The 19993-nt window shown below is 42.8% G+C and overlaps 1 protein-coding gene across 2 annotated transcripts in view; it reads right to left on the bottom strand.

Moving 5' to 3' along the window:
* LOC143934296 (uncharacterized) overlaps window positions 1–19993 on the bottom strand; it is a 93923-nt gene that overhangs the window by 52189 nt on the left and 21741 nt on the right. For both annotated transcript variants that reach the window (XM_077457761.1, XM_077457762.1), the window contains exons 6-7: window positions 18364–18435; window positions 10306–10394 (exon numbers count right to left, since the gene is read on the bottom strand). In XM_077457761.1, the coding sequence (XP_077313887.1) occupies window positions 10306–10394; window positions 18364–18435 (161 nt within the window). The remainder of the gene's footprint in view (window positions 1–10305; window positions 10395–18363; window positions 18436–19993) is intronic.

Below are 19993 nucleotides of genomic sequence, written 5' to 3'. Positions count from 1 at the left end.
AGGAGAGAGTCAGCCAGGTGGAGGATGATGTACTCCCGCTGAAACAGGAGATGCAAATGATGAAGGGCCAGTTAAATTTGTGTATGGCTAAAATGGACAATATGGAAAATATTATACGCAGGAAAAATATCAGAGTCTTAGGTTTTCCGGAGAAAAGTGAAGGCAATGATCTTGCTGAATTTATGGAAATATGGATAAAGGATAAAGTAGGGAGTGAGAAGCTATCAAGATTTTTTGCAATCGAAAGGGCGTATAGAATTCCGTTTAGGATGGTGGAAGGAAGAAGTCATCCTAGACCCATAATCATCCAATTGCTGTCCTATAGAGATAAAGTTGTTATCCTTCAAAGAGCAAGAGAACTGCGTAATCTTGAATATAATGGGATAAAGACTTCATTGTATCCGGATTTTTCCCCAGAGCTGCAAGGACAGAGAGCCAAGTTTATAGAGTGCAAAAAGAAATTGCAGAGTCTTAAAGTGAATTATGCATTGCTTTATCCGGCAAAGTTGAGGGTATCAGCATTTGGGGAAAACATATTTTTTAATAGTCCAGAAGAAGTTAAGTCGTGGTTGGAGGAAAATAAATGTCTGCTGCAACAGAGGGGAATGCTGTAATATGAAAACAGAAAGAAAATGGACATTTTTTTCCTTTTTTTTTTTCTTTTTTTTCTTTTTTCCGGACTAAGAGGGAATGCCCCCATATTGCTCTGTTTGTCTCCCTCCCTCTCTTCTTCCCCCCTTCCCTTTTTTTTTTTTTTTCTCTCGGCAGTAATGTGTACTAATTTTTTGTTATAGAAATAAGAGTAATGGGAGTGGGTGGGTAGGGCGAGTAGGTGGGGAGGATATATCACCCTGGGAGGTAAAAACGGTCATGTTGGAAGCCCCTTAGAAGGGCCCAAGTGGGGCATGGGAGGGTTGGGGAGGGGAAAGAAAAAAGGGATGGGGAGTATGAATGGATGAATGATAGCGAGAGAAAGGAGGTTGAAAGGATAGGAAAGGATATAGGTAGGCATGGTAAAGGATTATTAATTGCACAAAAAATATTTAAGTATAAAGTTGATGTGTGAAATTGCATTAAATACGGTGGTCAGTGAAAAAGGGCACAAGAAAATGAAATTAAGGGAGGCACAAGGAAATAATATTGTTCAATTTATATAAAATGTGTGTAAAATGTGCATAAGAAATATGGTAAATATGAGATACAAAATATGTGTGGGACTAAAATTTTGGAGCACAGGGGAAAAAAAAAAAAAAAAAGTAAAGGGGGAGATCACGTGTGAAAACACAGAGAAAGCACGTAGAATGGAGAATAAAAGTATGATATTGTGTTTTTAGGCTTTAAATATGGGAGTAAGCAGTAAGGTAGGGAACTTCACTAAAAAGGTTAAAATCTGTTCTTGGAATGTACGGGGGGTGAAGGAACAGCTGAAGAGACGTGCGTTATTTTCCATGGGGAATATGGGTAATTATGGGATGCTCTGTTTGCAGGAGACCCACCTGGACCGAGATACAATCAGTGTGCTAAGACACAGAAAATATAGGATACAATATCATTCTACATACACCTCCTACTCAAGGGGAGTGAGCGTCTTAATAGATCCTGGGTCGGGTCTAACCTGCAGGCAGAGCATCATAGATGTTAAAGGGAGATATGTGTTCCTTCTCTGTGGTATAGAAGATAGAGTATGTGTGATTGCAACTGTGTATATCCCACCACCATTTAATGCAGAAATATTATATGAACTGCTGAAGTTTATAAAGGATAAGCCTGGAATCCCAGTCATAATAGCAGGGGACTTTAATATGATAATGGATCAAAAAATAGATAGGTTCCCACAGAAGGTCGGTAGTAGGGAGGGACCTAATGGGTTGTTATTTCAATTCTGTGAAGAAACAGGTTTTGTGGATATATGGAGAAGGTGGAATCCCTTAAAAAAACAGTATTCTTGTCACTCTAAGACGTACTCCACCTTGTCCAGGATCAATATGGTGCTGTGTAATGAAGAGGCGCTGGGGATGGTGGAGAAAGTGGAGTACGAGCCAAGGGGAATTTCGGACCATTCACCGGTAATGTTTTTAATGACAATAGGGAGAGGATGTAGCAGAAGGGAATGGAAGATAAATCCATTTTGGTTAGAACTAATGGATAACATGGAGGGGGTAAAAGAAAATCTAAAAGAATTTTTGAGCATAAATGTGGGATCTACGTCCCTGGGAATAATGTGGGATACCTTGAAAGCCTTCTTAAGGGGGGAACTAATAAAAAAGATATCGCAGATTAAGAAGAATGGGTTAGCAAAGGAAATAGAAGCAAAAGAAAGGGTAAAGAGGTCAGAAGAGAGGTATATAAGGGCCCCCTCAGAAGAAAGCTCCAAGGAATGGGAGAAAAATCAGGTAGAATATAAAAGACTTATATGGGAGAAAGAGGAGAAGAAAAGGCAGTTCCAGAGGCAGTCCTTCTTTGGCGAAGGGGAACAAGTGGGGAGGGTATTGTCATTGATTGCTAAATCAAATAGTTTGTCCCCAATAATACCGGCGATATTGGACAGGGAGGGAGGTATGAGGAAGTCAACACCTGAAATAGTGGAAGAGTTTAGAAAATATTATGAGGAACTATATAAAGTTTCAAACTCCGAAGTAGAGGGGGAGATGCAGGAATTTTTTGGGAAAATAACATTACCCAGGCTGTCGGAGGAAGATAGGGAGGGCTTGGAAGCACCATTGACCCTGGAGGAGCTGCAAAAAGTAACAGCAGAAATGACAAATCAGAAAGCCCCAGGTCCGGATGGACTGCCGATAGAGATTTATAAAAAATTTGGGGAGATACTTTTACCGGCTCTCCTACAGGTGCTCAATGGGGCTTTTGAAGCGGGACAGCTGCCGCAATCAATGATGGAGGCCACAGTGGTGGTCCTAGCAAAAGAAGGGAAAAACCAATTGGAGACCGCATCATATAGACCTATATCATTACTGTGTTCAGATGTTAAAATCTTGGCAAAAGTACTTGCAACAAGGGTAAAAAATATAATATCAAAATTAGTACATCAGGACCAAACTGGGTTCATCCCAGGGCGGTCCACAAATATGAATGTGAGACGTGCCTATTTAAACATTCAGATTCCTACAGAAAACAAAGGGAATAGAGCAGTTATGTCCCTAGATGCGAAAAAAGCCTTCGATAGTGTGGAGTGGCATTATTTGAGGAGGGTGTTGGCGGAATTTCAATTTGGTCCGAGATTTATGCAATGGATAAGAGTACTGTATACAGATCCAAGGGCGAAAGTGAGAATAAATGGGGAATGTTCAGAGGGATTCCATTTGGAGAGGGGGACAAGACAGGGGTGCCCTTTGTCGCCCCTGCTTTTCGCCCTCTCGATGGAGCCTATGGCTATAGCCTTGAGAGAGGCGCAGGATATCCGGGGGTTTAAAAGAGGGAATGAAGAGGAAAAGGTTGCTTTGTATGCAGACGATATACTGTTGTTTTTAGGGGACACGGGGCCCTCATTGGTGGCGGCAATGACCCTGATAAAAGAATTCGGGTATTTCTCTGGACTTGAAATTAACTGGGAAAAATCTGCTCTCCTACCAGTGGATCCCCTCGATACCCCACTGCCAGTACAGGTATCCCAAATAGAAATAGTTAAACAAATGAAGTACTTGGGAGTGAATATGACGGCAGACCCAAGGCAGTATATAGCAGGGAATTTAGTTCCACTTATGGCAAAATTAAAGCGTAAAATCAGAATATGGAAGAACCTCCCCTTGTCAGTAGCCGGTAGGTGCAACTTAATTAAGATGGTGTGGATGCCTCAAATATTATATGTTATACAAAACTCACCGGTTTGGATTCCAAAATATTGGTTTAAAAAAATAGAAAGTTTGTTTAGAGAGGTGATATGGAAGAACAGTGTGGCAAGAATCAGCTTACAAGTACTACAGAGACCAAGGGAAATGGGTGGGATGGCACTACCTAATATGAGATACTATTTTCTGGCTGCCCAATTACAGTATATGAGGGGAGGTAACTTAGTAGCAGTGACAGGAAAGGGGGGTGGTCCCCTGGGGAGGGATACTCCACATAATACGGTCGCGGAAGCAGTGGAAGCCGACTCATTTAGGACCAGCTGCCCGACAGTCCAACTGATGGTAAAGTGTTGGGAGGAGGTAAAAGTAATATTGGGGTATAGAGGATATACAGAACTCTCACCAATATGGGAAAATAAAAATTTGGAGGAAATTAAGAAAATGGGGAGATTAGCAGAATGGGATCGGAGGGGCGTCCACTTCTTAGCGCAGTTATATAAGGACGGGAGACTGAAAACATTTCAGGAACTAAGGGATGAATATGGGTTGCCGGCTTATTACCTCCTTAATTATATACAAATTAAACATGCGTTAGAGGCACAATTTAGAGACAGGAAGTTGGAATGGAGTAAGATGCCTGTACTAAGGAGAATTATAAGTTATAATATATCGAAAGGAGGTATTTCTGAGATCTATAGGTATCTAAAGGGAACAGAACAAGAAGGGGTAATAGAGGAGAAAAAAAAGGTAAAATGGGAAAGAGAGGTGGGCCCAATATCGGTAGAACAGTGGGAAAAGGTTCTGGCATTGGGGGCGAAAGTTTCCTTATCGCCATCACATATTATATCTCAAATGTATTTAATCCATAGGGTATACTACACTCCTCTTAAATTGTTTAGATTTGGGAGTAGACAGGACGCAGAATGCCAAAGGTGTGGAGACCGAAGAGGAGATCTAATACATATGATTTGGTGATGCCCAAGATTATACAGATATTGGGTAGGAATAATAGGGAAAATTAATAAAGTGTTTGGGTTATCACTGGAAGTAGAAGCTAAAATCTGTATAATGGGATTGATAGAAGAAGAGGAGGTACGAGGGGATATCCACATAGCTGTTATTAGATGCCTTTTTCAGGGGAGGAAATTAATTGCGTTTAAATGGCAGAGGAGGGAAGCGCCTACAGTAAAGGAATGGATGGAAAGGGTGAAAGATAACATAAAAAAGGAGGAATACATATATAGGAAAAGAGGTAATTATGGGAAGTTTGTTAAAATATGGGGAAAGTGGGGTGAGAAATGAGAAAGGGTGAGTAAGTTGTAAGAGTGATGGATGATGGAGGGAATGAATGAGAGGTGGGGAGGGGGATGGGAGAAGGGAATGAGTAATTTGTTTAAGTTTGATGTTATTTAAAATTTCCTTTTTTTGGTATAATTGTGAATTGAATATTATCGTCGGAGGGAATGGGAGGGGGAGAGGGCTGATAGGGGGAGGGGGGATGGGAGGGGGGGATAAGGGAAATTTGTTTGTAAGGGGAATTATTGTATGTGATTATTTTGTGGCAATATTTGTGAATCTGAATATAAAGCAAATAAAATAAAAAAATTTTAAAGATTAAAAAAAATGCCTATCGCTTCAACATGCTTTTTTGATGCTCTGTGATGCTTCGGTGATGCTTCAGTGATGCTTCAGTGATGCTTTGGCAATTCTTTTTTGAAGCTTTAATGAAGTTTGGCGAATGCTCAGTTTGTGTTAATTTTCTATTTGTTTTAAAGGGGCCCAGTAGAACCCAGGCTCATTAGTGCCCCCACTCAGCAGATTCCCAGCTCATTAGTACCCCTGTTCAGTACATCTCCAGCTTATTAGTTCCCTTGTTCAGCAGATCTGTTGCGTAGTAGTATCCCAGAATTGCTGATCCCCCACTCAGTAGTAACCCCCAGCTCTGCTGATCCTCTGATTTGTTGATCCTCCTCTCTCTCTCTGGTCCCTGCTCACCTCCTACTGAATTGCTCCAACAATGTTCACCATGTGTGACAGCTTTTAGTTTTTCCTGCTCCAGTCCCTCAGCTCAGCTGATCCTCTGCCACTCAGTCCTCTGCCACTCAGTCCGCGTTTGCATGTTGCACACACCTGTGCTGTCTGCTAGTTGCTCTGCTCAAGTCCAGACCCGGGTCACCTTCCTGCTGCTTCAGGCTGTACACCAGATGTAATGTCAGCACCAGACATTCCCAGAATATATACACATGAACCAGAAGTGTCCGCTGATGACATCTTTCCGGTTCGCTTGTTGGTTTCCTAGTGCATCCTGGGATATCTCATACCTACAATACTTCCTAAACAAAGCAAAGCTAATGCTGAATAAAAGCCTCTCAAAAGCTTCAGGTGCTGTAAGCAAGCTTTGCCATAGACTTCTATGGAGAAAGCAACATTGGGTATGATTTTTTAAGCAAAGTAATCACAGCAGTGTGAACAGTACTGTAAGTGAACCATTTTAATTTAGTGACAGAGCTTTGATTGGCATTCAGAGTGCTTTAAAAAAGCGTGTCCGATGCCACATTTTGAAGCAAATGTAAACTAGCCCTTAGGCTGGATTCACACCTATGCATTTTTAGTGCTTTTTGCAGATTTGCACTACAGTCCATTTAGCATGGTTTCCTATGGAACATGTTGAGTAGTGCAAATCTGCAAAATGCAAAAAGCACTAAAAATGCATAGGTGTGAATCCAGCCTTAGGGTATAAAAGAGAATAAAGAAAGAAGAAGAGCTTACAGTCTATTAGAGTATAATGGTGGCTACAGAAGCTGGAAGAGTATACAGTCTATTGGGGTATAAAGTAGTATACAGAAGTGGAAGAGCTTATAATCTATTAGGGTATTTTAGGGTCATCATGGATCTGGTGGACAGATTACTGTGAGGGGCTGGGGGAAATTGACATTCAATTGACAAAGTCAGAGGAAGTTAGGACTTAGGAACTAAATCGAGGAAAAAGGACCTCCAAGGTAGTATTCTTAGAAATATTATCGGTACCGCGAGTCACACCACAAAGGGAGATTAAGGAAGTAAACAAGTGGCTGAGGAGCTGGTGTAGAAAAGAGGGGTTTGGGTTTCTGGAGAACTGGGGCAAATTCTCAATCGGTTACCAGCTCTATAGAAGGGATGGGCTGCACCTAAAAATGGGGAAGATGCAGATCTGCTGGGAGTGAAGATGGCAAAAAAAGTTAGAGGGGATTTTAAACTAGTCGATGGCAAGGGAGGAGGTGCAATGCTTATGGGTAGAGCTACAAAGGGAGGAAACTACGGGGAAAGTAATACTGGGAGTATGCTATAGGCCCCCTAACCAGAGGGAGGAGGTGGACCTCCTATCACAATTTGGATTAGCAGCAGGAAGAATGGGAAGTGTCATTATAATGGAGGATTATAATTATCCAGACATAGACTGGGGGGAAAGAACCATCCAAGGCTCACCAGTTTCCAAATGTCTTGCAGGAAAATTTCATGGGTCAGATGGCAAATGCACCAACTAGAAACAAAGCGTTACTAGACCTACTGATTATCAACAATACAGATCTGATCACTGATGTGGAAATGCGGGGCAGTTTAGGAAACAGTGATCACAGGTCAATTTGTTTTATTATAAATCACACAAATAGGAAACATAGGGGGAATAAAAAGACACTGGATTTCAAAAGAGCCAATTTCCCTAAACTACGTTCCTTGCTAGAACATAATAATTGGGATAAAACCTTATGAACAAAGAACACAGAGGAAAAATGGGTATGCTTTAAGAGCATATTAAAATAAGGGCATTAGACAGTGCATCCCAATGGGAAAGACATTTAAAGAAGCCAAAAAAAAACAAAAAAACAAAAACAAACATGGGTGGCTTAACTCCAACGTAAAAATGCTTATAAGAGCAAATGTGAAGGCATTCAAAAAATACAAGGCTGAGGGATCATCATCAGCATTCCAACTTTACAAAGAATGCAACAAGAAATGTAAGGGTGCAATCAGGGCGGCTAAGATAGAACACGAAAGGCACATAGCGGAGGAGAGTAAAAAAAAAAACAACAATAAATTATATAATAAGTACATAAATAGTAAGAAAGGTAGGTCAGATTATATTGGTCCCATAAAGAATGATGATGGGAATCTGGTTACTAAGGATGGAGAGATGGCAAAAGGTATTGAATTTATTCTTCTCCTCTTCTTCAAGGGAATTGGGGGGGGGGGGGGGCTTCAGCAACCAAAACTGCAATGTTTATCCTCATAACATGGCACAGGAAGCACCCTCATGGCTAACAGAGAATAGACTTTAAAATATCTTAACATTAATAAGTCACCAGGACCAGATGGCTTGCACCCGAGGGTCCTTAAGGAACGCAGTCAAGTAATTGCCAGATAATTGTTCCTAATTTTTACGAACAGTCTACTGACTGTAATGGTACCAGCTTATTGGAGAAAAGCCAATGTAGCATCAATATTTAAAAAAGGGCCAAGATAAAACCCTGGGAATTAGAGACCAGTTAGCCTAACACCAATTGTATGCAAGGTCTTGGAGGGGATGATAAGGGACTATATACAAGATTTTAGTAATAACAACGGACAATACTAAGCTAAGCAGGGCAATAACTTCCCTGCGGGATGTGGAAACTTTGCAAAAAGATCTGAACAAATTAATGGGGTGGGCAACTACATGGCAAATGAGGTTTAATGTAGAAAAATGTGAAATAATGAATTTGGGTGGCAAAAATATGAATGCAATCTATACACTGGGGGGAGAACCTCTGGGTGAATCCAGGATGGAAAAGGACCTGGGGGTTCTAGTAGATGATGGGCTCAGCAATGGCATGCAACAAAGCAAACAGAATATTGGCATGCATTAAAAAGGGGATCAACTCCAGAGATAAAGCGATAATTCTCCCTCTCTACAAGACTCTGGTCCAGCCGCACCTGGAGTATGCTGTCCAGTTCTGGGCACCGGTCCTCAGGAAGGATGTACTGGAACTAAAGAGAGTCCAGATAAGGGCAACAAAACTAATAAAGGGTCTGGAGGACATTAGCTATGAAGAAAGGTTGCAAGCACTGAACTTATTCCCTCTGGAGAGGAGACTTGAGAGGGGATATGATTTCAATGTACAAATACCGTACTGGTGACCTCACAATAGGGATAAAGCTTTCCCGTGAAAGTGAATTTAATAAGACACGCGGCCATTCACTAAAATTAGAAGAAAAGTGGTTTAACCTTTAACTGCATAGAGGGTTCTTTACTGTAAGAGCGGTAAGGATGTGGAATTCTCTTCCACAGGCAGTGGTCTCAGGCGGAAGCATCGATAATTTCAAAGAACTATTCGATAAGCACCTGAACGACCAAACCATACAGGGATATACAATGTAATACTGACATATAATCACACACATAGGTTGGACTTGATGGACTTGTGTCTTTTTTCAACCTCGCCTACTATATAACTATAGGGGAGGACACAGAAGGCAGAAAAGCTTGCAATCTTCTAAGGTGTAAGAGAGAACACAGAATATGGAAGAGCTTACAAACTATTATGGACTATATAGAAGGTAGAAGAGCTTACAATCCATTAGGGTGTGGGGAGCTTACAATATATTGGGGTAAAAGAGAGGATAAAGAAGGTAGAAGAACTTACATCCATTAGGGTGTAAGGGAGGATATAGACGGTAAAATAGCTTACAATCTTTTAGGATATAAGGAAGAAGATAGAAGAACTTACAATCAATTGGGGTATAAGGGCGGCCATGTAAACTAATAAAGTGTTCATTTCCATCTCGGAAATTTCCATCTGCTTATGATGGTTCTTAGAGAAGTACTATAGTGGAGAGATGATGGAAAAAATAGATGAATGAGATAAACTACTCTGAATTGATGGGCATTGGGGAAACATTGTGAGAGAGTTCCAGAGAAGAGTGACAGCACAAGAGAAGTCTTATGCCTTGTACACACAGTCAGACTTTCCAACGGAAAATGTTCGATTGGATCTTGTTGGTCGGAAAATACGATCATGTGTGGGCTCCATCTGACTTTTTCCGTTGAAAATTTCCAACACACAAAGTTTGAGAGCAGGATCAAAATTTTCCAACAACAAAATCCGATCGTGTGTAGACAATTCCGACGGACAAAGTGCCACGCATGCTCAGAATAAATCACAAGATGAAAGCTATTGGCTACTGCCCTCTTTATAGTCCCGTTGTACGTGTTCTATGTCACCGTGTTCTATGTCACCGTGTTCTGAATGATTGGATTTTCTGACAACTTTGTGCGACCGTGTGTATGCAAGACAAGTTTGGGCCAAAATCCATCGGAAAAAATCCGTCGGATTTTGTCATTGGAATGCCTGACCGTGTGTACAGGGCATTACACGCAGCAATACATGATTTAACAATCACAGAGAAAATCAAGGCAATTTGAGAGATAATTCATCATCACACACAAGAGCGTCACTGGATCATTACACAACATCTAGGATGTCACCTGTGAGTGTCTGGGCACACTTCCACAATTCCCCTCGAAGAGTTACATTCTCCATCTTCCAGCTCATAGTAGATTGCCAGCTCTCCGCTCTGCAGCAATATCAACAAAATTATTATTATTTTTTTAAGATTTATATTGCGCACACGAGTATTATACAGGCAGTATATCCAACATGGGTTACATCAAGATCAACGGAAAAAAAACAACATTCATTATAAATAGTATCATTGGACATATCAATGGTTTCATAACTGAACCAATCATGACTCCAACCCTGTCATTCTCAAAAGTATATGTGCTTTTTTTTTTTCAACCCCAACCTAGAACCAGAACCAGTTGGATAACCCCATGAAAAAAAAACTCCCACCCCAAGGGATGTCCGCATTCAGTGTCACACTCGGTAGAATGGAGATGCCTCACCTCTGTTCACATTAAAGAAGTGTCCTGGCTTTCTTCCCTCTGTCGTAGTTACAAAATTGAGAGTAGTCCTAAGCAAACTAATGGTCTATTCTCTCTCTTCTTCCAACGTATTCTCAGAGTGAACCCATCCATGGTGTCCGTTTAGTAAACTTTGATAAGCTGAGATCAGGATGATCTCTGCTTATCTCAGAGCATTGCAGGTTTAATATACCGAGATGAGTGCTGGAGAACTATTTTTTCTCTTCTCATCTCAGAACACAGAACAGCTGCATTGACTGCAACAGAAACGGCATGTTTAGTAAACAGAGATGCCACTTTATCTCTGTGCTTCTCTTTCAAGTTCTCCTTTCTGGCTTCTCCAGCCCAGAGGTGGAGATATCAGGAGATCTCTGCCAGAGAATAACTTCTTCCTTCTCCCGTGGCCAAAAATGAAAGTAAAAACTTTCTTAACTGCAGTGAAAAATACACCAACAGCAGGTTACAAATACATTAACTATACAATTACACACAGAGATTATATATATATATATATATATATATATATATATATATATATATATATATATATATATATATATATATATAAACAATCAAAAAATATAGCTGCGCTAAAACTTATAAAACAAAATTATAAAGTGACATAATTTTTCTAATTTACAAAAAATCCCAAAAACATGCAAAAATAGTGCCAAAATAATGATTTCCAGGCATATAAGCAGTCCAAAGAAAAGGAAAGATGGATAGGATGCTGAATCTTAGTCCATTTTCGGTGACTCTCAAAAACCACCCTTTACACACGTAGCAGGTGCACCCAGAGTAGAAAGAGTAGAAAGACAAGAATTCATCTTTATTTTTGTTCATTCATTTTTTAATAAGTTCCCGATAGTGGTATGTTTTTGATTATACCCCTAGATGAGGAACGTTTTTTAATATAGGTTGTGTATTTTTATCCATTCTATTGGTTGTATGGACTGGTGTAACAATTTAATTACTGATCTTAATACATACCCCTTATTTAGTTAGGAAGTATGTGATTGTTAAATAACTTGCGCATAGGGAATTTGCGCGTTCGGATACAGACACCTCTGTTGATGAATTAAACAAACAAATTGGTTCCTTAGGCATATTGTTCCTATGTAGGTGTAAACTTGCTATTTTTGTTTGGGAAACAAAGGGTTCCTTTTCCCTTTGGAACAGGTGATGATCTAGTATGGGCAGATTGCCCTATTCTAAGATGGCGAATTGGGAACTGTGACCAGGAGCTCGGAAATGGGCGGTTACAATCACCAGTGAGTACTTATGGCGGTGGGTCAGCATGCCGCTCGTACCCCAGGAAGAAGTCACTTTTGACGAAACGACGTAGGGTTAGCGGCGTGCTGACGTCACCGCATTTCCACGTTAATCCGGAAGGGCGGGCAGTGCAAACAAGAGAGAGCCGGCCGGCTCGTTTTTTATACGCTATACGCTTATACTCTGCTGGGAATTCGTGAGTTGTTACTTTACTTTTTATATTTTAATAAATCTTTACGGAATTATGCTATGGGAGCTTTTTTTCTTCTCTCTTTGCCGTACTAAATGAATGTGGTGGAACGAGATATACCATAAAGAGGGAGCAGATAGATTGGTGTTACCAACAGAGCCCAGTGTGGGGACCAGGAACGTAACATTTTACAAGCCCGTATGATCTCCTTAAAAAGAGATCTTGACAGCTGGTAAGCCTCCTCTAATTTGGTGGTGGATAATCTCTTTCTACTCTGGGTGCACCTGCTACGTGTGTAAAGGGTGGTTTTTGAGAGTCACCGAAAATGGACTAAGATTCAGCATCCTATCCATCTTTCCTTTTCTTTGGACTGCTTATATGCCTGGAAATCATTATTTTGGCACTATTTTTGCATGTTTTTGGGATTTTTTGTAAATTAGAAAAATTATGTCACTTTATAATTTTGTTTTATAAGTTTTAGCGCAGCTATATTTTTTGATTGTTGTATATTGTGTGTGTCTCGCATTGGGTTGCAGCAAGAACTTACTACTGTCAGTATTAACACTTATATCAAGTTTTTGTTTTATTTACACTTGATTTTTTCATATATATTTGTCTAGCACTTTGTTTAGACCAGCGCTGTTTTTCAAAGGTTTTATATATATATATATATATATATATATATATATATATACACATACACTCACACAGATATACACATATATATAGGCATATATATATATATAAAGGCAGTGTTGTGGCTACAGAAGTACAACTGATGCTGTAATTTTGACAGCTGCGCAGATGATGCATCGCTGATAACGCAAGGTGGCTGTAAAATTCAGAGCATCAGATGAGTCCAGTACACACTGCGTTTGCATAAGTGTATATGTTAATACGCCTGTGTGAAAAACGCCATATATACTTTACACACACACACACACACACATATATACAGTGGTGTGAAAAAGTGTTTGCCCCCTTCCTCATTTCCTGTTCCTTTGTATGTTTGTCACACTTAAGTGTTTCGGAACATCAAACCAATTTAAACAATAGTCAAGGACAACACAAGTAAACACAAAATGCAATTTGTAAATGAAGGTGTTTATTATTAAAGGTGAAAAAAATCCAAACCATCGTGGCCCTGTGTGAAAAAGTGATTGCCCCCCTTGTTAAAACATACTATAACTGTGGTTGTCCACACCTGAGTTCAATTTCTCTAGCCACACCCAGGCCTGATTATTGCCACACCTGTTCACAATCAAGGCATCACTTAAATAGGAGCTGCTTGACACAGTAAGGTCCACCAGAAGATCCTTAAAAGCTACACATCATGCCGAGACCCAAAGAAATTCAGGAACAATTGAGAAAGAAAGTAATTGAGATCTATCAGTCTGGAAAGGGTTATAAAGCCATTTCCAAAGCTTTGGGAATCCAGCGAACCACAGTGAGAGCCATTATCCACAAATGGCGAAGACATGGAACAGTGGTGAACCTTCCCAGGAGTGGCCGGCCGCCCAAAATTACCCCAAGAGCGCAGCGACGACTCATCCAAGAGGTCACAAAAGACCCCACAACAACGTCCAAGGAACTGCAGGCCTCACTTGCCTCAGTTAAGGTCAGCGTTCATGCCTTCACCATCAGGAAAAGACTGGGCAAAATTGGCCTGCATGGCAGAGTTCCAAGGAGAAAACCACTGCTGAGCAAAAAGAACATCAAAGCTCGTCTCAATTTCTCCACAACACATCTTGATGATCCCCAAGACTTTTGGGACAACATTCTGTGGACCGATGAGACAAAAGTGGAACTCTTTGGAAGGTGTGTGTCCAAGTATATCTGGCGTAGAAGGAACACTGCATTTCATAAAAAGAACATTATACCAACAGTAAAATATGGTGGTGGTAGTGTGATGGTCTGGGGCTGTTTTGCTGCTTCAGGACCTGGAAGACTTGCCGTGATAAAAGGAACTATGAATTCTGCTGTCTACCAAGAGATCCTGAAGGAGAATGTCCGACCATCTGTTCGTGTACTCAAGCTGAAACGAACTTGGGTTCTGCAGCAGGACAATGATCCTAAACACACCAGCAAGTCCACCACCGAATGGCTGAAGAAAAACAAAATGAAGACTTTGGAGTGGCCTAGCCAAAGTCCTGACCTGAATCCTATTGAGATGTTGTGGTATGACCTTAAAAAGGCCGTTCATGCTCGAAAACCCTCTAATGTAACTGAATTAGGACAATTCTGCAAAGATGAGTGGGCCAAAATTCCTCCAGGACGCTGTAAAAGCCTCATTGCACGTTATCGCAAACGCTTGATTGCAGTTGTTGCTGCTAAGGGTGGCCCAACCAGTTAGGCCTCATGCACACGAGACGCAGTTAAACGCGCGTTCAGATGCAGTTGGACAGTTTTTTCAACTGCACCTGAACTCATTCAATGTTATCCTATGTGTCCATGCACACAGTCTCGTTTTTTTGCGTTTATATGCAGTTGCGTTTAATCACGTTTTTCCAGAAGCAAAAAAATGCGTTCAGAGACAAAAATTTCTGCGTTTCAGACGCAAAACGGGGCTAAACGCGGCTAAACGCGGCTGAACGCGGCAACCGCGTTTAGCCGCGTTTGCGTTTATATGCGTTTTTAAAGGTGACCTTTTTTTTTACATTAAAAATCTCAAAAATGATTGCAAATGATGAAAAACCATTAGAAAAATATTTTAAACAATTGCAATTGCAAGTGGACAATCCACAACTTGTGGCAAGTGACGTGGCAAGTGGACAATCCACAACTTGTGGCAAGTGACATGGCAGGTGGCAAGTGATGTGGCAAGTGGACAATCCACAACTTGTGGCAAGTGACGTGGCAGGTGAAGTGGCAAGTGACGTGGAAAGTGGACAATAGACAACTTGTGGCAGGTGACGTGGCAAGTGACCTGGCAGGTGACGCGGCAAGTGACTTGGCAGGTGACGTGGCAAGTGGAAAATCAACAACTTGTGGCAGGTGACTGGCATGTGACGTGGCAAGTGGACAATCCATAACTTGTGGCAGGTGACGTGGCAAGTGACGTGGCAAGTGGACAATCCACTTGTGGCAGGTGACGTGGCAGGGGACGTGGCAAGGGACGTGGCAAGTGGACGATCCACAACTTGTGGCAGGTGATGTGGCTGGTGACGTGGCAAGTGGACAATCCACATCTTGTGTCAGGTGACGTGGCAGGTGACGTGGAAAGTGGTGTGGCAAGTGGACAATCCACAACTTGTGGCAGGTGATGTGGCTGGTGACGTGGTAAGTGGACAATCCACAACTTGTGGCAGATGGCATGGCAGGTGACGTGGAAAGTGGACAATCCACATCTTGTGGCAAGTGACGTGGCAAGTGGACAATCCACAACTTGTGGCAGGTTATGTGGCAAGTGATGTGGCAGGTGATGTGACAAGTGGACAATCCACATCTTGTGGCAAGTGACGTGGCAGGTGATGTGGCAAGTGGACAATCCACAACTTGTGGCAGGTGACGTGGCAGGTGATGTGGCAAGTGACGTGGCAGCTGACGTGGCAAGTGGACAATCCAAAACTTGTGGCAGGTGACGTGGCAAGTGACGTGGCAGGTGACGTGGCAAGTGATGTGGCAAGTGGACAATCCACAGCTTGTGGCAAGTGACGTGGCAAGTGGACAATCCACAACTTGTGGCAGGTGATGTGGCAGGTGACGTGGCAAGTGAACAATCCACAACTTGTGGCAGGTGACGTGGCAAGTGACGTGACAGGTGAAGTGGCAAGTGACGCGGCAAGTAGACAATCCACAACTTGTGGCAGGTGATGTGGCAAGTGACGTGGCAGGTGATGTGGCAAGTCACGTGGCAAGTGGACAATCCACAACTTGTGGCAGGTGATGTGGCTGGTGACGTGTCAAGTGGACAATCCACAGCTTGTGGCAGGTGGCATGGCAGATGACGTGGAAAGTGGACAATCCACATCTCGTGGCAAGTGACGTGGCAGCTGACGTGGCAAGTGACATGGCAAGTGGACAATCCAAAACTTGTGGCAGGTGACGTGGCAAGTGACGTGGCAGGTGACGTGGCAAGTGACGTGGCAAGTGGACAATCCACAACTTGTGGCAGGTGACGTGGCAGGTGACGTGGCAAGTGAACAATCCACAACTTGTGGCAGGTGATGTGGCAAGTGACGTGGCAGGTGATGTGGCAAGTGACGTGGCAAGTGGACAATCCACAACTTGTGGCAGGTGACGTGGCAGGTGACGTGGCAAGTGAACAATCCACAACTTGTGGCAGGTGATGTGGCAAGTGACGTGGCAGGTGATGTGGCAAGTGACGCGGCAAGTAGACAATCCACAACTTGTGGCAGGTGATGTGGCTGGTGACGTGGCAAGTGGACAATCCACAGCTTGTGGCAGGTGGCATGGCAGATGACGTGGAAAGTGGACAATCCACATCTCGTGGCAGGTGATGTGGCAAGTGACGTGGCAAGTGGACAATCCACAATTTGTGGCAGGTGACGTGGCAGGTGATGTGGCAAGTGGACAATCCCCAACTTGTGGCAAGTGACGTGGCAAGTGGACAATCCACAACTTGTGGCAGGTGCCGTGGCAAGTGACACGGCAAATGCAAGTGTACAACTGCTCTCTATGCTGCTGCTGCTCACTCTGATCAAAATAGCAGAAATAGTTAAAAAAAATGCTTTGAGAGCTTGGGGAGGGTCTACATGATGTTATCTTTATAAACGCGTCTAAACGCAAACGCGTCTAAACGCGTCTAAACGCGTCTAAACGCGACATGCAAACGCGGCAAAACGCGCGTTTCTAAACGCGCGTTTCAGCTTTTTTTTGACAGAGGTTTCATCTGCGTCTCGTGTGCATGAGGCCTTATTAGGTTTAGGGGGCAATCACTTTTTCACACAGGGCCATGATGGTTTGGATTTTTTTTCACCTTTAATAATAAACACCTTCATTTACAAATTGCATTTTGTGTTTACTTGTGTTGTCCTTGACTATTGTTTAAATTGGTTTGATGTTCCGAAACACTTAAGTGTGACAAACATGCAAAGGAACAGGAAATGAGGAAGGGGCAAACACTTTTTCACACCACTGTATATATATATATATATATATATATTTATTATTATTATGTATTTATTTATTATTATTTTAATTGTTAATTTAATATTTTTATTGTTATGCTTTTTTAAAATTACTTTGAACTATTTAATATATATATTTATTGTTTTTATATGAATGGTGCATATCTGCATGACAAATAGGGTACTATCATTTCAGAATACACCATTCGCATAAATATGCACATATGTTATGTATTAATTAGAATGTTTTACAGTTATGGGGTGTCTGTTTATTGGGTTGGGGGATTATATCTTTATTATTAACTTAATATGTGCAGTGTATGTGGAGTGCTTCGTATTTCACTTTGGGATTCTGATACTGAAATCTCCTGAGCTATTGTGAGATTACAGAAACAGAAGCCGTTCAGGGTTCTCAGAGCGTTTGTAGATCACTTCTATTCTCAGTGGGAGAAGTGATCTACATGATATACTAAACTGCCACATGGGTGAGAACAAATATCTCCGAGAAGAGCAGAGAACTCCAGAGATGTAAAATATCAAAATATACCAAACGGACACCCATACCATACCTTTCTGAACTTCTTGGGAGCCCGTCTAGCTTAATATCAACAAAATGACTTCAATTAGAATCATAGGGTGATACATTGGCTATTGTTCATGGAGTCACATTTAACCTAGCTGCCCATGCCAATTCTGATACTTCTCAAATACATGTAAAAATCAGCACTGTTTTTACTAGATAATTACTTAGAACCTCAAATATCAGATTTTCTGAAAGCAAAGGCCAGGGAAAAAACGTTGCAATTTTTTAAACACTAGATTTGTGCAGCAGTTTTTTAAATAGATAACATGTCACGCTTTAAAAATGACATTTGCCCGTGGAATGCGACAGACTACGGTACTTAAAAATCTGACTTCACCACAATGGTAGTGCTATAGAACGGCCCTGAGAGGTGCAACATTTTTCTCAAGTCCACAGCGAGTTATTCACAATTATTACAGCCCAAGAAAAGACACACAGGAATGATCAGCTGACACGGCCCAAACCCACACCGCCAACAAGTTCACCTTCAGCTTGAAGAACTTCAGCACTTGAGCTATGTCAAAGTTTTGATCGGAGCATAACATGTCACCGGCAATCTAAGAGAGACAGGAGATATCAACGACTACATCAGTATCATGTGAAATGATCAGTGTGAGTGCTAAAGCGGACCTGTAAAGAGAACTCTGCATGAATACATTTCTAACACATCACAATATACAGTATACAATATAATATATAATTTTTCAGAAAAGCTTCCCTTTATATCATTAAAAAGCCGTCCTTCAGCTCAGTGGCGTACTAAGTGGGGGGGGCGGGCCGCCCCGGGTGTCACACACTGGGGGGGGGTGTCAGGCCAGCGCCCCCCCCCCCCCCCCTCCGCAACTGAAGAGGAGACAGCGCCGTGCCTCGGGTTCGCAGCCCACACAGAGAGAGCCCGAGGCACTGGCAGTGGGCGGCATTGCAGGGGGGAGGTGCGAGCAGCACCCGAGTGGAGTGACACCTGTCGGCTCAGTGATCCGGGACCCGGCACGATAATCCCCTTCTCTCTGTGGTCGCGTCGCGCGGCCGTTCTGATCAGTCTCGGGCAGCGGCTGTCACTCACAGCCGAGTGAAGCCGCCTCCCCCTCCTCCATGCACAGCACTGTGTAGACATAAAGGAGGAGGGGGAGGCGGCTTCACTCGGCTGGGAGTGACAGCCGCTGCCGAGACTGATCAGAATGGCACGACGCGAGTCACGTGACCACAGAGAGAAGGGGATTATTGCGCCGGGTCCCGGATAACTGAGCCAACAGGTGTCACTCCACTCGGGTGCTGCTCGCACCTCCCCCCATTAATGCCACTGCCTTGGGCTCGAGGTACATTATGGGTCCTTAGGGGAGTCTGTGCACTGTAGGGGGGTTCTTTACTGTAGGGGGGTCTGTGCACTGTAGGGGGGTTCTGCACTGTAGGTGGAGGGGTCTGTACTGTAGGGGAAGATTTGGCACTGTAAGGGGGTCTGTACTGTAGGTGAGGATTCTGCACTGTAGGGGAGTCTGCACTGTAGGGTGGAGGGGTCTGTACTGTAGGAGGGTGTGCACTGTAGGGGAGGATTCTGTACTGTAGGAGGGTCTGCGCTATAGGGTGGAGGGGTCTGTACTGTAGGAGGGTCTGCACTGTAGGGGAGGATTCTGTACTGTAGGGGGGTCTACACTGTAGATGGGGGTCTGTATGGTAGGGAGGGGGGGTCTGCACTGTAGGGGGTCTGTGTAACATGCAGGGGGTCCAGAGCTGTGAGGGACTGTGTAATGTAAAGGGGTGCAGAGGTGCAGGGTGCTGTGTAATGTAAAGGGGTCCAGAGGTACAAGGGCTGTGTAATGTAAAGGGGTGCAGAGGTGCAGGGTGCTGTGTAATGTAAAGGGGTCCAGAGGTACAAGGGCTGTGTAATGTAAAGGGGTCCAGAGGTTCAGGGTGCTGTGTTATGTAAAGGGGTCCAGAGGTACAAGGGCTGTGTAATGTAAAGGGGTCAGGAGGTTCAGGGTGCTGTGTTATGTAAAGGGGTCCAGAGGTGCAGGCTGCTGTGTAATGTAAAGGGGTCCAGAGGTGCAGGCTGCTGTGTAATGTAAAGGGGTCCAGAGGTGCAGGCTGCTGTGTAATGTAAAGAGGTCCTTAGGCGCA

Source organism: Lithobates pipiens, unplaced genomic scaffold, assembly GCF_037356315.1.
Source record: "Lithobates pipiens isolate NorthernLeopardFrog02 unplaced genomic scaffold, aLitPip1_a1.2 Scaffold_27, whole genome shotgun sequence".
Lineage (NCBI taxonomy): Eukaryota > Metazoa > Chordata > Amphibia > Anura > Ranidae > Lithobates > Lithobates pipiens.
Note: the sequence above shows the minus strand (reverse complement) of the source record. Positions and strands in the feature narration are given on the sequence as shown.